The sequence below is a fragment of the Hemicordylus capensis genome, chromosome 2 (assembly GCF_027244095.1).
Source record: "Hemicordylus capensis ecotype Gifberg chromosome 2, rHemCap1.1.pri, whole genome shotgun sequence".
Taxonomy (NCBI): domain Eukaryota; kingdom Metazoa; phylum Chordata; class Lepidosauria; order Squamata; family Cordylidae; genus Hemicordylus; species Hemicordylus capensis.
In genome coordinates, this window is record NC_069658.1 from 109,076,602 (window position 1) to 109,091,044 (window position 14,443).

Consider the following 14,443-nt stretch of genomic DNA (forward strand, 5'->3'; position numbering starts at 1 on the left):
AAAAGCAGGTGTGCTATGCTGCAGCGTGCCTCCCTGCAGCCCTGGTCAGCGGTGCCCCAGAAATGGCTGGTGTGTGTGCGCATGGCATGCACTCATGCCTGCCATTTCTGGGGCACCACCGACCAGGGCTACAGGGAGGCACACTGCAGCCCTGAACGTCCAGTTTTTTCAAGAGTGCCGGCGGTGAAAAGCGGTGGGGTGGGGTCTGGCAGGTAGGCAGTGCCTCCCCTGCCCCTTAAAGGAAACTCCCCCCCCCCCGTCCTCCTGGGTGTGCACAGAACCGGTTCTGTGAACATCCCTAGTAGGCATTAGGTGGGACAAAAATAATGCATACCAGTAAAATAGTATAAAAACAAGAACAGGTTTACTATAATAAAAGGTTACAAAAATTCAAAAAACAGTACAGGAACAAATGATGTAAAGTTTAGTTGGCATGAGTGCAAATCAGTAGCAGTTGGTGTGGGTGCTGCTGGGTGAGCAACGAGAGGCACCCTTGAGATTAAACAATCAGTGCTTACCTCCACTCCTGCTGCACCTGAATTGCTCAGAGCAGCAGCGTGCCACCCAGCATCCCCTGCAGCGGGGGATCGTCTCCGCCACTCACCTGGCCACTGGCGAGGGGATTGGCTCTGGGGAGGCCTGGTGAGTGGCAGAGGCGATCACCCATTGCAGGGGGTGCTGGGTGGTGTGCTGCTGCTCCAAGCAGCGTTCAGGTGCAGCGGGAGTGGAGGTAAGCACCAATTGGTTTAAAGGTGCCTCTCGCTGCTCACCCGGCAGCGCCCACACCGGCCGCTACTGGTACAAAGTACAAAATATAAAACAACAAGCTTGCTAGTCTTCTCTCCCAAGACCCAGTAGTAGGAGCAGCTCCCTCACTGTTACCTTCCCTAGCATTTTCAGCTTGACCCTACTCTGCTTTTGTCGCAGCCTTCTGGCTCACACAACACTCAGCAGAACTCTTCTCCCAGAGCCATCCTCTTGGCTGCAACCCTAAGCCTTTTATCCAGTTCCAAAGGGATATTGCCTGAGGGAGTTTCTTCCCACAGGCAGGCAGAACCTTCTGTCTCTAACTGGAGACAACCAATTACAACAACTTGTAACTTCCCCTCCAAAACTCTGCAGCAGAAAACTTTTACCTCAGACTTGGCTGTTAGAAGAGTCCCGACGCTAGCCTGGATGGATGTGTTGCCCTCTGTGGTATTAGAGGGTAGATTTAGGAGGGTTCCTTTTTTGGAGAGATTGTGTCCTTGTGGGAATGTCAGTGTTGAAACGGTCGGTCATGTGCTTTTGTACTTTTCATTTTATCATGATCTGCGTCTTAGACTTATTGCCCCTCTTGTTTTTAGATATCCAAATAATTCTGATGAGTTTTATATAAACGTATATCTTTCTGATACGTATACTGATGTCTCGCATCTGGTGGCCAAATTTTGTACAGCTGTGATTAAGACCCGCACACGGTGTGTCGGAGGAGGATAATTCAGGCTCTTAATTCATTTTGGTTTTATTTTGCTATCTTATCTTATTCCATTTTATATTTTATGTAATAGTTCTTAATTGTATATATTTTATGTGTACATATATATGCATGCACTGTTATTGATGTTCACTTTTGGGGACTCTTGTATCTGGATTTGATCTGTGTGATGATCTTTGATCGTAATAAACTGAACTAGCTGACCGGGCGCATAGCATCTGTGCCCCTAGTTCTCCCTGACTATTGCCCCTCCTTCAGCCCCTTCTCCCTAACTCTTCCCCTGGGCGTCTCTAATGCCCGCCCGTCCTGCTTCTCTGTCCTGCTCCCCACTCGTGGTTTCTGGCTGGCTTGCCGGCCCATTCGCTCCTGCCGCCGCCTCCTCTTCCTGGCAGCCTAGCCACCTCCTGACCCCGGTGGCCATGCATGGCCCGCCGCTGCCGCCCCCTCTTTGCTGCAGCCAGTCCCGCCACACACCCGCCGCCATTTCCCCTGGCAGCAGCTCAACGGCCTCCTGAGTCCTGCTGCACGTGAGCTTCCGCCGCCCAGCCAATCCGCTGAGTGCCGAGACGCATCCCCACACACCCAGGACAGGCACATCTACGATAATTAATAATAATGATTGAATTGAATTGAATTGGCTGTTAGAGGTTGCTGGGGCTGTGCATGAACCAAAAAAACCACGGTTTGGTTCAAATACTAATCTATCTGTTTTCAAAGGAGTGGGTAGTGTGCTTGGGGCCGTGTCAAGGGCGAGCAGTGAGGGGAGTGGTGGCGGGTGCCAGTGCCAGCTGGGTAAGCAGCTAAGCCACCCCTTTATTGTGCCAAACCAGTTTGGTTAGATCACGGTGAGGATTCCCCTTTACAAGCACAGGGGGTGGGGGACTCTTTCAGAGGTAAAGTATGGTTGGGTGGGGCAGCGAGAAGGGAAATAAGTTGTTTACCCAGCTGCCATTCCGCTTGCTGCTGTTCCACTCGCCCTCGGCCTGGCCTGAAGCACCCTCCCTCCCCCTTTTCCAAGCTACTGGCTTGGCAGCGACGTGCATGGCAGCCACCCAAATTGCTTCTGCACATGCATGGATGCCATGCAAATGGCCTCCGTGCCTACCTGGAGGTCAGAACTGAGCTACTGCCATGCCGGCAGCTCGGTAAAGCAGGAGGGAGCATGTTTGGGGCCACGCTGAGGGTGTGCAGCAGCGAACAGAGCAGTGACAGGAGCCAGTGCCGGCCAGGTAAGCAGCTTTTTCCTTTCTCACTGCCCCTGCCTGGCCAGCCCTTATACTGAACCAGTTTGCTGATTCAGTCACAGACCCAACCGTCCCCTGGTTCGGTCTGCAATCAAACCTCCAAACCGGCCTTGGTTCGCGGTGAACTGGTTTGGCTCAAACTCTTCGTCAATACTCCTAGAGCAGTGGTTCCCAAACTGGGGGCCTCCAGATGTTGCTGAACTACAATTCCCATCAGCCCCAGCTACAATTTATTGTGGCTGGGGATGATGGGTGCTGTAGTTCAGCAACATCTAGAGGCCCCCAGTTTGGGAACCAGTGCCCTAGAGGTTGCTACGCTTTTAATTCTTGCACAGTTTGGAGAACATAGAACAAACTAGAGAAAAACTATAACATAATGAGGAGGAGTGATTCCATCACAGATAGTATGTTTCCACCATGTATCCAAAGTGAAAAAAAGATATACATGCTTCAAGGTTACTCCCCTCCCCCTCCCGCTGGCTTCATTTCTGTACATGCGGAACCTGGTGCGAAGTGACCTCATAAGGGTCTAGTGTCACCACCATGTCGGGACACCCCTGTACTTAGTTCCTCACCTTCTCGGCACATTTATCGTATTGTCAGGGTCTTTTGGAAGTTGGATTCCAAACGTGGTCAGGTCTACGGGTCTGGAGTCTCTGTGTGTGTGTGTGTGTGTGAGAGAGAGAGAGAGAGAACGAACGAACGAACGAACGAACGAGAGCGAGCGCTATCAGTCTGGCAATATCCGGAAATAGGTAGCATGGCCTGGGAGTTGGCAGAGTCCAAGTTCCAAAAACAGCAACCACAGAGTGTTTGTGTGTGAAGGCAGAGCTTATTCTAGCAGGGTCCACTTAATTGAGGGGTTACTCAGATGGAAAAGCAACCTTTTGATGCTGGAGTTTTGTGAAGCCTTGTAGCAGGGGTCCACAAATTATTTGTGGTCACCACCAATCTCACTCTCTGCAGATCCTTTTTTGGCACATAGGTAGAGGTTTGTCATTTTCAGTGGGATATGGAGATGATAAGAAATAGTGGCAGCTGTCTCCTACTGCTCAGAAAGAATTCCTTCGTTTTCTCAAAAATGGCAGTGGAAATGAGACCTCTGGGGAGGAGATCTATGTGTCCTGTTCACCAGAGGACTAGGGACACTCCCACTGGGGAACTGGCAAGTTGATTTGTAGATGCCTGCCTTGTAGAGTTAGATTGGTCCTTGGGGTCAACTATTTGAATGCTGCTAAATTAGGTGATAGGACTGCTATTGGAGTTTAGATGGTATAATTGGAACCAAAAGTCACTTGCTGTGATGTCTTTAATGGCTTTTATGTGGATAAAATCTCTCATATTCGGGCCGAGTTGGACTCCACAGTTACTACAGAGTCAACTGTAGAGGTGTCCAGCAACTCCTCTTATAGGATTAGATTGGATCACTTTCAGCCTGTGTCTCTGAAGGATGTGGACAAACTGCTTTGGACTATGTGCCCTATGACCTGTTCTCTTGATACCTGTCCAATTTGGCTTATTTTATCTCATAGCTGTACTATCAAAGAGGGTCTGGTAAATAACATAAATGCTTCTTTGATGGAGGGCAGGATGCTGCTGCTGTTGTTATATGCCATATTATTAGACCTTATCTGAAGAAACCTGCCTTGGACCCCTCTGAGTTGGCTAATTACAGATCTATCTCTAATCTTTCATAGTTGGACGAAGTGATTGAGCAGGTGGTGGCCTCTCAGTTCCAGGCAGTTTTGGATGATACAGACTAGACCCATTTCAGAATTCCTTTTGGGCAGGCTATGGAGTTGAGATTGCCTTGGTCTCCCTGATGGATGATCTCCAGTTGGCTATCGACAGGGGGAGTGTGACCCTGCTGATCCTTTTGGATCTCTTGACAGCTTTTGATACCATCAACCATGATATCCTTCTGGGTCTCTTGAGGGAGGTGGGATTGGGTGGCACTGTTTTGCAGTGATTCCGTTCCTAACTCTCTGGCAGATTCCAGATGGTGTCGCTTGGATATGGTTGTTCTGCAAAGCAAGAATTGAAGTATGGAGTTCTACAAGGCTCTATACTGTCTCCCAATACTTTTTAATATCTACATGAAACCACTAGGAGAGATCATCGGGGGTTTTGGTGTAGAGAGTTATCAATATGGTGATGACACCCAGATCTATTTCTCCATACGAACTTCATCATAAATGGCATAACTTCCCTAAATGCCTGCCTGGAGGCGGTAATGGCTGAATGAGGGATAACAGACTGAGGTTGAATCCAGATAAGATCGAGGTACTGAATGTTGGGGTTGGGACCCAAGAGATGGTTTAGATCTGTCTGTTCTGGATGAGGTTACACTCCCCCTGAAAGATCAGGCACGTAGCTTGGGAGTGCTCCTGGACCCAAAATTATCTCTGGTTTCTCAGGTTGAGGCATTGGCCAGGAGCACTTTTTACCAGCTTCGGCTGATATGTCAGCTATGTCCATTTCGGGAGGTATATGACCTTAAATCAGTGGTACATATGCTGGTAACCTCTAGGCTTGACGACTGTAATGTATTCTATGTGGGGCTGCCTTTTTACATAGTCTAGAAACTACAATGAGTAAAGATTGTGACAGCCAGATTGGTCTCTGGGATAACCTAAAGGGACCATATAACACCTATTTTGAAAGAATTGTACTGGCTGCCGATAAGTTTCAATGTGAGATACAAGTGCTGGTTACTACTTACAAAGCCCTTAATGGCTTGAGTCCAAGGTATTTACAAGGTGCCTTCTTTGTCATGAACCCTGTTGCCTACTATGATCATCTGGGTAGGTCTGGTTATGGTTGCTGCCAGCTCGTTTGGTGGCCTCTCAGGACTGGGCTTTTTCTATGGCTGCCCCAGGGCTTTGGAATATGCTCCCTGTTGAAATAAGAGCATTTCCTTCTCTGTTTTCAGGAAGACCCACAAGATGTACCTGTTTTTCCCAGGCTTTTAACTGAAAAAAATTAAATTTAATTTGTTTTTATCTGTGATTTCATTTTTATTCATTTTATGAATTTTAATAGCTTTATACTGTTTTAATATTTGATGTGTTTTAATTTGTATGCTGCCTAGAGATGTTTGTATCAGGCAATACAGAAATATGATAGATAGATAACTGCGAAATACAGCACAACACACAAGCCTTGTGTGGATAAAAATCAATGTTTTTTAAAAACAACAAAAAATGGATTTTTAAAAATTTAAATCAGATTTTTTAATATCAGATTTTTAAAATAAGATGCTTTTTGAGGGGAAAAATCTATCTAAAGATAGTTTTCTATTTAAGATAGATTATAGTCCAAAGGTATTCATCATGAAATAAGGATTAGTTTTTAATTATGTAGCATGAGGCTGTATATATGCAGTGTTTAAAAATTTTGGTAAATGAATTCCATTAATCCATTCACAATGTCATGCTCTTCCAGAGGCTTCTGTAAGATTATTTTGGGCAATTTTTCTATCTAGAAAAGGACCAAAAATGAAACCTTCATCTGGTTGTAAATATTAAGATTATACCAGCAAGATTGAGTCTTTATGGGGAAAAAATATTTAAATCTAGTTTTACTGACTAGTGATTTAAATCGTGATTTAAATCAATTTGATTTAAATCAAATCCACCCTGTCAGAAACTCTGACTCTGGTGCTGCAGGAGATAAGGTGTTGGAGTGTGGCCATAGGGAGCCCTAGTTTTAGACTTAAGCATGTGCGCACACACACACACACACACACACACACACACACACACACACTCCTCCCCAGGAGCTCTTACTCTCTAAATAGTAACCTCTCCACAGGACATCAGCCTACTTCTCTCCTCTAGACTCCACGTTGGTAGGAGTGGCCTGATGGATTCCCTAAAATAGACACTTGTAAGGGCCCCTATTTGGAGAGGTGGGCCTGCTAAAACATAGCATGTTTGGTAGGACACTGTTGTGCACTCTAGCTGAGAATAGGAGGGTACTCTTGCTTCTAATGACAGGCTGCTTTGTGCCCTTCTGCTTGTACTGACTGTGAATAGGATTTTACTCTTTGGGAGCATACAACATGGATTCAGTGTGTGACACAGTCTTTAATTTGTCAAACATTATGTTGGTGGACAGAATGAGTACATGTCTTAATTGGTCATTTTTGCCTGTGCAGGTAGGAACAATCTCTCCCCCGACCCCCCCCATGCAAATATGCATTCTGATGTCTTCATTTAATACACATGCATGCACCATTATTTATTATTTTTATTTGTTATATTCATAAACCACCTAATATCTGAATCTCAAGGTGGTGTACACAACTTAAAACAATAAATAAAACTTAATAAAACCAATTAAAACAATTTTAAAATCATAATTTAAAAAAAAAGTTTTAACAAAAGCATTTTTTTTTTAAAAAAATAGCTTAGCAAAAGGTCAGAAAACAGGTGCATCTTAAGTGAGTTTTTTGAAGGCAGCCAAAGATGGAGAAGCTCTTATATTGACACGGAGCACATTCCAAAGCCTTGGGGCAGCCACAGAGAAGGCACGGCCCCACATCGCCACCAAACAAGCTGTTGGCAACCGAACCTCCTCATGAGATCTCAGTAAGTGGCAGGGTTCATGACAAAGAAGGCATTCTCTTAAATACCCTGGACCCTAGCCTTTAACGCCTCAGTCTGAGGAACCAGAGAACTTTGCATCCAGGAGTACTCCCAGACTATGTACCTGGGAGTGTTACCCCATCCAGAACAGGCAGACCTGAGTCCTGACCCCCCACAATCATTACTTCCATCTTATCTGGATTCAGATTCAGCTTGTTATCTCTCATCCATCCCATTACCGCCTCCAGACAGGCATTTACGGAATTGCTGGAGGTGTGTGTGTGTTTGTGTGTGTGTAATGTGTTGATGGATTACGCATTCAGTTTTATATTCCATTATTTGTGGCGTTATTGCAGCCATCGAGATTTACAGAGCTCTTTGCTATCATTGTCAGGTTTTATATGATATCTATACACTTTTGTATTTTACCCTTATAACTAGATTTCCCCCCCTGCATCTTTATAAATGTTTTTAAAAAGGGGGAAGAAACATCTGAGAACCGTGCTATCTTTGATGGTTTTATTTTGGTGTTGTTGCATCTTATATATTACAAGCGTATGTTTGTTTTTAATCTCTGTCTTAAACCACACATTATTGTTTTGGTCTAATGCCATCCATTTACTGAAATTCCTCTTTCTAACACAGTGTAGGAAGTCATTGATTAAGATAGGTGGTTTTCCACCACTTACTCCAATAGACAGGACTGTTTACAGGTAGATTGATCAGGTGAGCAGGAAGTTTGCCTGACTTTGTTACCCAGCATGCAGTGGGAGCAGGATCCTCAGTTCCTTTCCTGTTTTACTCTGAAAGGTTCATTTTTTTGGGGGGGGGGGCAGTTGCTGGGAGAACTGCAAAGGATTAGTAAAATATATTTTGCTATGGTGTTATTTTCACAAGTTCCAATACATGTGACATCATGTTTCTTTCCTTACTGACTGTAAACAACTGGTTCTAAGATTACATACTCAGTGTGTGTTTTTCCCTCCTTACAGCTGTACCATTGATTAAAAGCCAAACAGAGAATAGATGTCTACACCAACAGATCCGGGTGCAATGCCTCATCCTGGTCCTTCCCCAGGGCCAGGGCCATCTCCAGGACCAATACTAGGTCCCAGCCCAGGGCCAGGCCCATCGCCAAGTTCAGTACATAGCATGATGGGACCAAGTCCTGGACCTCCAAGTGTTCCACACCCAATGCCAACTATGGGACAGAGTGATTACCCACAAGAAGGCATGCATCCAATGCACAAAGTAAGTACTTGGAACACTTTATGCCAAATATACACTTGATAACACAGAAAAGCAGCAGCTGTAGTTTTGTGCTTCAGAACATCATTATCAACTTTATATTATTAAAGTAAATGGATATAGTATGCTCTTGAGATATGAATGTCATCTGACATATATTGAATAACATTTTTGCAGAGCATAGATACAGAACACCTCAGAGCAATTATGGCAAACATTCTTTAATTAGGTCATTTAGTTTCCCTTGAAAGACAGGCTGACATTTTAGAAAATGAAACAATATATTTAGGCTATGATCCTAAAGCTTGAGCACACTTCTTTGGAATTGTTCATTGAAATTAGTTTAACTTGGTAGTAAATGTGTTCTGGATCCAGAAGCTGTGCTCTGCTCCTGTTATAAATTGGTAATTGCCCTGTTGTCTGGACCTCCACAAGGGAGGAAGGCTTGCTTTAGTAAATTAGATATTACTTCCTGTTTAATTGTTTGGTCTAGGACCGTAAATAAAACTTGACTTGACTTGACTTTAATCTGTTGGATGTGCCACAAATGAATGGTGTGGCTACATGTGACCAGCTGAGAGAGATATTTTGGGGCTAGTAATTTTTATGGACTTATCTGCAAGTCTGGCTAGTATATTTCTTCGATTCCATTTCTAAATTGTTTATATGGAAGGAGGTTCCGCTGAAATCAGTGGGACTTCCTTCCATGGCAGTTTGCCCATGCAGTGCTCCAGTGGAGTTCTGGAATGCTGACCTGACTGCCACTTAAGCAAGGCCTTCCACATTCATTCAGGATTGGGGAGGTGGTATCACGGAGCTGTTTTCAGCACTGAGGTGAAAGGTAGCTCCATAGCTGCATTGGTGTTCCCACATATGCAGCAAACTATTGAATTAGGGCTAATGTATGTATGATGGGAAATTAGGGTTGAATCCTAAGAAGTGCATGGAGAAGGAAGTTCCGCCAAGGGAACTTCCCTGCATCCTCTTTGCCACAGCAGCTGCCTGTATCCCAACTCCCCCAGTACCTCACTTGAGGATCAGGGGACCCTTGAGAATGGATGGTGGAACACTGGGGAACTGCAGTGCAAGAGGGAATCCCCAAAAAGTGTTCAGAGGCATCTTCTGTGAATGTAACTGCTGCTCATGGAAGGTGTCTTCACCTGATTTCTGAGAATCAGCCTGCAGCCCAGTATTGCAGCCTTATACTTATGGTCCCCATAACCTTCAGGAGAGGCTTTTCAAGGGCCACAGAGGGTGGGGATGTTGTTTTGCAGAAACTTCTTTCTGCTTATGTTTCTTAAGATCCACCCCTTAGTGTTTTTTTCTTTATTACCTCAGGAAAAACAACCCAAAAGTGAAGAATTTTGTACTTTTGTGACTCTACCAACTACATTAATCTGTATTTTATAATTATGTGTGCTGTGTGTGTGGTTTAAAGTGTGCTTAATAATATGTGTTTTTTGAAGTTATGCATCTAATTTGTATACCCATGGTTCTTCAACATTTCATAAAGCTCTAGGTTCAGGAAATGTTTCAATAACAAGTGAGCTACAGCAACTCCTTGAAGAAAGAATAAACTGCTGCTCTAAAGGAAGGTTGAGATCAGTTAATTCAGTTCTTTAGTTTTTAGACCTCAAATTGAAGCACATTTTACTTGGAAGTAGGTCCCATCAATTTCAGCAGCTTAAGGCTGTGATCCTAAACATTTTTACTAGAGTTAATCCCATTGAACTTGGTGGGATTTGAACATACTTAGGATCTAAAACTCTGTAAAATGACAGTTGTATGGCCAGGACATGTCCTACAGCTAGGATGTGCTAAAATTTCTCTTTCATCATTCTCTTATCTGTAGAACTTGGGAGCTCCATGCTCCATTTTGTCTTGTGCAAGAGTTTGACTTCATTCAGAGAGGGTTCAGCTTATTTACTTTTGTGGCTCATAGTAATATTGTATGACGTCTTATACAATTAAAGACTCATCTTCAAACTGAAACTTTAGTGTTTATATCTGTGACAATCCTATTAAGTGACTTAATGCTAGATAATCTATTTGGAGAGACTGAATTGTTCTCAACATTGTGCCAGCCAAGCAAGGCTTGGTTAGTTGAGATCATGGCATATTATAGATTCTACTCAGTATTTTCAGGATGTGCATTCATGGTTTGTCAGATCTGCTTAGTATCGTCAGCTAACTTGATTATTTGTATTTAGTGAGAAATTCACTGACCACTTCAGCTGATATTTTTGATGGGATCCCATCATGGTGGTGGTAATAGAATTAATTCCATGGGATGCTACACTTTTTTCTCCTATCATAAGCACCATATGCATTTATTATTATTATTATTTTACATTTATATCCCGCTCTTCCTCCAAGGAGCCCAGAGCGGTGTACTACATACTTGAGTTTCTCTTTCACAACAACCCTGTGAAGTAGGTTAGGCTGAGAGAGACGTGACTGGCCCAGAGTCACCCAGCTAGTTTTCATGGCTGAATGGGGATTTGAACTCGGGTCTCCCCGGTCCTAGTCCAGCACTCTAACCACTACACCATGCTGGCTCTCAATGTGTACTTGATTTGGAGATTTGGAATGGTAGCCTTCTTTTTTATATATACTTCTCTTATTTGTTTAGACTTTAAATCTGCTTTGTACAATATACTTTTTATAAAAATGCCTTAAAAGGCTAGAAGAAATTCCATGATCAAGTCAAAGTTAAGCCTTAGGTCTCTTTGACTTCAGTCGAAGAATGTGCTTAACACTAGATAAAAATCAACAACTCACATGTTGATTTCCAGACAAAATCAACAACCAACACATGTTGTTCAGCTGTAGGAGAGCAGAAGAAGGGCTGCACCTTCACAGAGAGGCTGCAGTATAGACAAAGGCATGTTCTGCAGCCAAGCAGAGAAGGAATCATTTTCGCTTTTCTCCTCTCCTTCCAGAATTCCTCTTTGTTTGCAGAAACATGTTCTTGAAGGCTCTTGGGGACATATTTTTATCAGTGAGGCGGACTTTTGGAGGGAGGGAAGATAATCACAAAAAAAGCACGTGATCACCTCCCCTCTGCCTGTGCTCGACTGCAGAACACGCCTTCAAGGCCATAGTTAGGCTGTAGCCTCTCTGCGAGTGCAGCCCTTCCACTCTGCTATGACTGTGCAACATGTGGGCCATTTTGACTTAAAACAAACTACTTTTAGCTGTACCTGTCGTGTGTATGAAGTTTGTAAACTTTAAACTTGTATCAGTGCTAACAGTTTCTTTGTGTGCTTTACATTAACTGCTCTAGATTAATTTTAAATTAGATTATCTTGGAAAGGACTATGATTTCATATAGTAGGTAGGCAGGTACAGGTGGCCCTCGTTATCCGCGGTTTCAGCACTCAGTTTCATGTATCTGCGGCTGAGCAATATATAATTGACCTCGTTATCGGCAGTATGTGGCTTCACATATCCACGGTTTTTGGCAGCGCAGTTCTGCCCTTACGTGGCCATGCTCCAGCTGCACGTGCTTATAGTTGTGAGAGGATTTTGGAGGAGGTCAGCAGAGTGCTTTGCTGTGGAGCTTCTTGGAGCCATTTTCTGGAGCCTCCTACAGCATTGTGCTACCTTGCAAGATGCTAATTATCATTTTTATAATTTTAATTATAATTTTGATGAAAATTTATTTTCAATTAAAAATTTCAAATAACATTTTTAATTTTAATAATTACAGTTATGTATTAATTTAAATTAAAATTACAAATTAAAAATGGGTTTTAATTATCCATTGAAATGTGATTCTTCTCTCATTCCTTGATTCTCACACACTCCTCTGTGTGTATTTACTTGAATTGGATTTAATTTTGTGCTGCCTCTTTGGCCAGCCTTGTGCTGCTAAGGGCTGGGCTTTGATAGTGGGCTGAGGAAATGAGATTACGTATTACTGGAGAAAGTGAGGGGAATTGCTGGAGAGTAGGAGAGCAGGAGAGCTTAGGTGGCCAAGGTACACAGGATATTGATAAGTTTCTGGGCAAAATACAAGGTACAGGTTATAACCTATAAAGCCCTAAACAGCTTAGGTCCTGGGTATTTAAGAGAACTTCTTCTTCATTATCCTCATCGCCCATTGAGATAATTGGTAGAGGCTCGTCTGCAGAGGCTCGTCTGCCACCAGCTCGTCCAGTGGCCATGCAAGGACGGGTGTTCTCTATTGCTGCCCTGAGACTCTGGAATGCACTCCATGATGAGATAAGAGTTTCCCCATCTCTGACAACTTTTAAAAAGTCCCTAAAGACTTATCTGTTCACCCAAGTTTTTTAATTTAACTGTGTTTAAAATTGTGTTTTAACTTGTAAACTCTCCAGAGACGTAAATTTGGGGCGGTATACAAGTTTAACGAATGAATGAATGAATAAAATAAACGGAACTACTACTACTGATATTTATATACTGCTCTTCAACCAAAGTTTTCAAAGCAGTTTACATAGAAAAATAAAGAATACGTAAATAAGATGGTCCCCTGTCCCCAAAGGGTTCACAATCTAAAAAGAAAGATAAGGCAGATACCAGCAACAGCCACTGGAGGGATGCTGTGCTGGGGCTGGATAGGGCCAGTTGTTTCCCCTCTGCTAAATATAAGAGAACCACCACTTTAAAGGGTGTCTTTTTGCTCAGATAGCAAAGAACCACCCCCGAATAACAAGGGCCAGTTGTATTATAGTCTACAAAACAATAGAAAATATTTGACAGTAACTCCAGTTATTAAAGCAACCTATCTCTACTTATCGAAGAGAAATCTCAGGCAAAAATTTTAGTGTGCTTAGAAGAGAGTGTAGTTCAGAATTGGTGCATAGCCAAAGAAATGCTTAGGATGATGAGTGCAACATTACAGAAATTTTTATCATTTCAATACCACACATGGTAGGCTTGAAGTATCAGGCTTGCTGATAGCTTTCCTTTCCCTTGCTTTTTGGCATATTGATTCACTTTTTGTAACTTTGAAAAATAAATTGTTGGTTGAATAGTGTTAAAGGATGACTCATCTGTATTAATTTGTCCCCAGTATGCACCCTGCAGGGTTTCCCTAACCCACCCTCTACCTCCTTTTCAATTCTTAACTGATCTGCTAACTGCCACAGAACATTCTGAATCGCAAAGTACCTCTATTAAACATGGGGAAAAACCCTTCACTTGTACCATTTCATATACTGTAAACTGCCTTATCCTTTATTGATAAGGCCATTTTCTATATGGCTTGGGTCTTCTTTCAACAGGAATTGGAAGTCTGATCCTGTTAAAACACCATGTCCTAGGGATGTGCATGGAACTGGTTTTTCTGGTTTGGCTCGGGCTTGATTGAGCTGGACCCTGGTCCAGTCCAGCCATCTATCTGGGTGAGCCTGTTCGAGAGGTATACTTGTAAAGGGGACTCCGGGAATGTGGTGATGCAAATGGCCTATGCGCACGCATGAAGGTTGCTCTAATGGCTCCCACGTGTGTGCAGAGGCCTGAAATGGTCCTCAAGGCCTATCATTTGAGTGGCTGGCCAAGGTGTGTGTGTGTTGGAGGAGCCCTCACCTCTGCCATCCCTGCTGCATTTTAAAAGATAAAGATTATCTTTTTCCTTGAGCCGGCTCACTAGCAGTTTTTTCGAGCTGGGCTTGGCTCGACCTGAACTTGGATCGGCTTCACTCTTCATGGGGCCAGTCCAGTTCATGCATGAGCCTTCGAGTAAAGTTGTCTCGAACTCAAGCCTGCTCACACACCCCTACCATGACCTGGGTTCACCTTTGGTATATCACCATTGTAATCAACTGAACTTGCCCCAAGGTCTTTCTCTTGCTTCATGATAGTTATGTTCATCTGCCTCAGTCTGTTTTAAGCACAGCATTAATGAACCATATTTG

The 14,443-nt window shown here is 43.4% G+C and overlaps 1 protein-coding gene across 5 annotated transcripts in view; it reads left to right on the forward strand.

Moving 5' to 3' along the window:
• Nucleotides 1-14,443, forward strand: part of SMARCA2 (SWI/SNF related, matrix associated, actin dependent regulator of chromatin, subfamily a, member 2) — a 227,440-nt gene that overhangs the window by 23,819 nt on the left and 189,178 nt on the right. For all 5 annotated transcript variants that reach the window (XM_053297258.1, XM_053297260.1, XM_053297261.1 and 2 more), the window contains exon 2: nucleotides 8,303-8,561. In XM_053297258.1, the coding sequence (XP_053153233.1) occupies nucleotides 8,337-8,561 (225 nt within the window). In that variant the 5' untranslated portion in view covers nucleotides 8,303-8,336. The remainder of the gene's footprint in view (nucleotides 1-8,302; nucleotides 8,562-14,443) is intronic.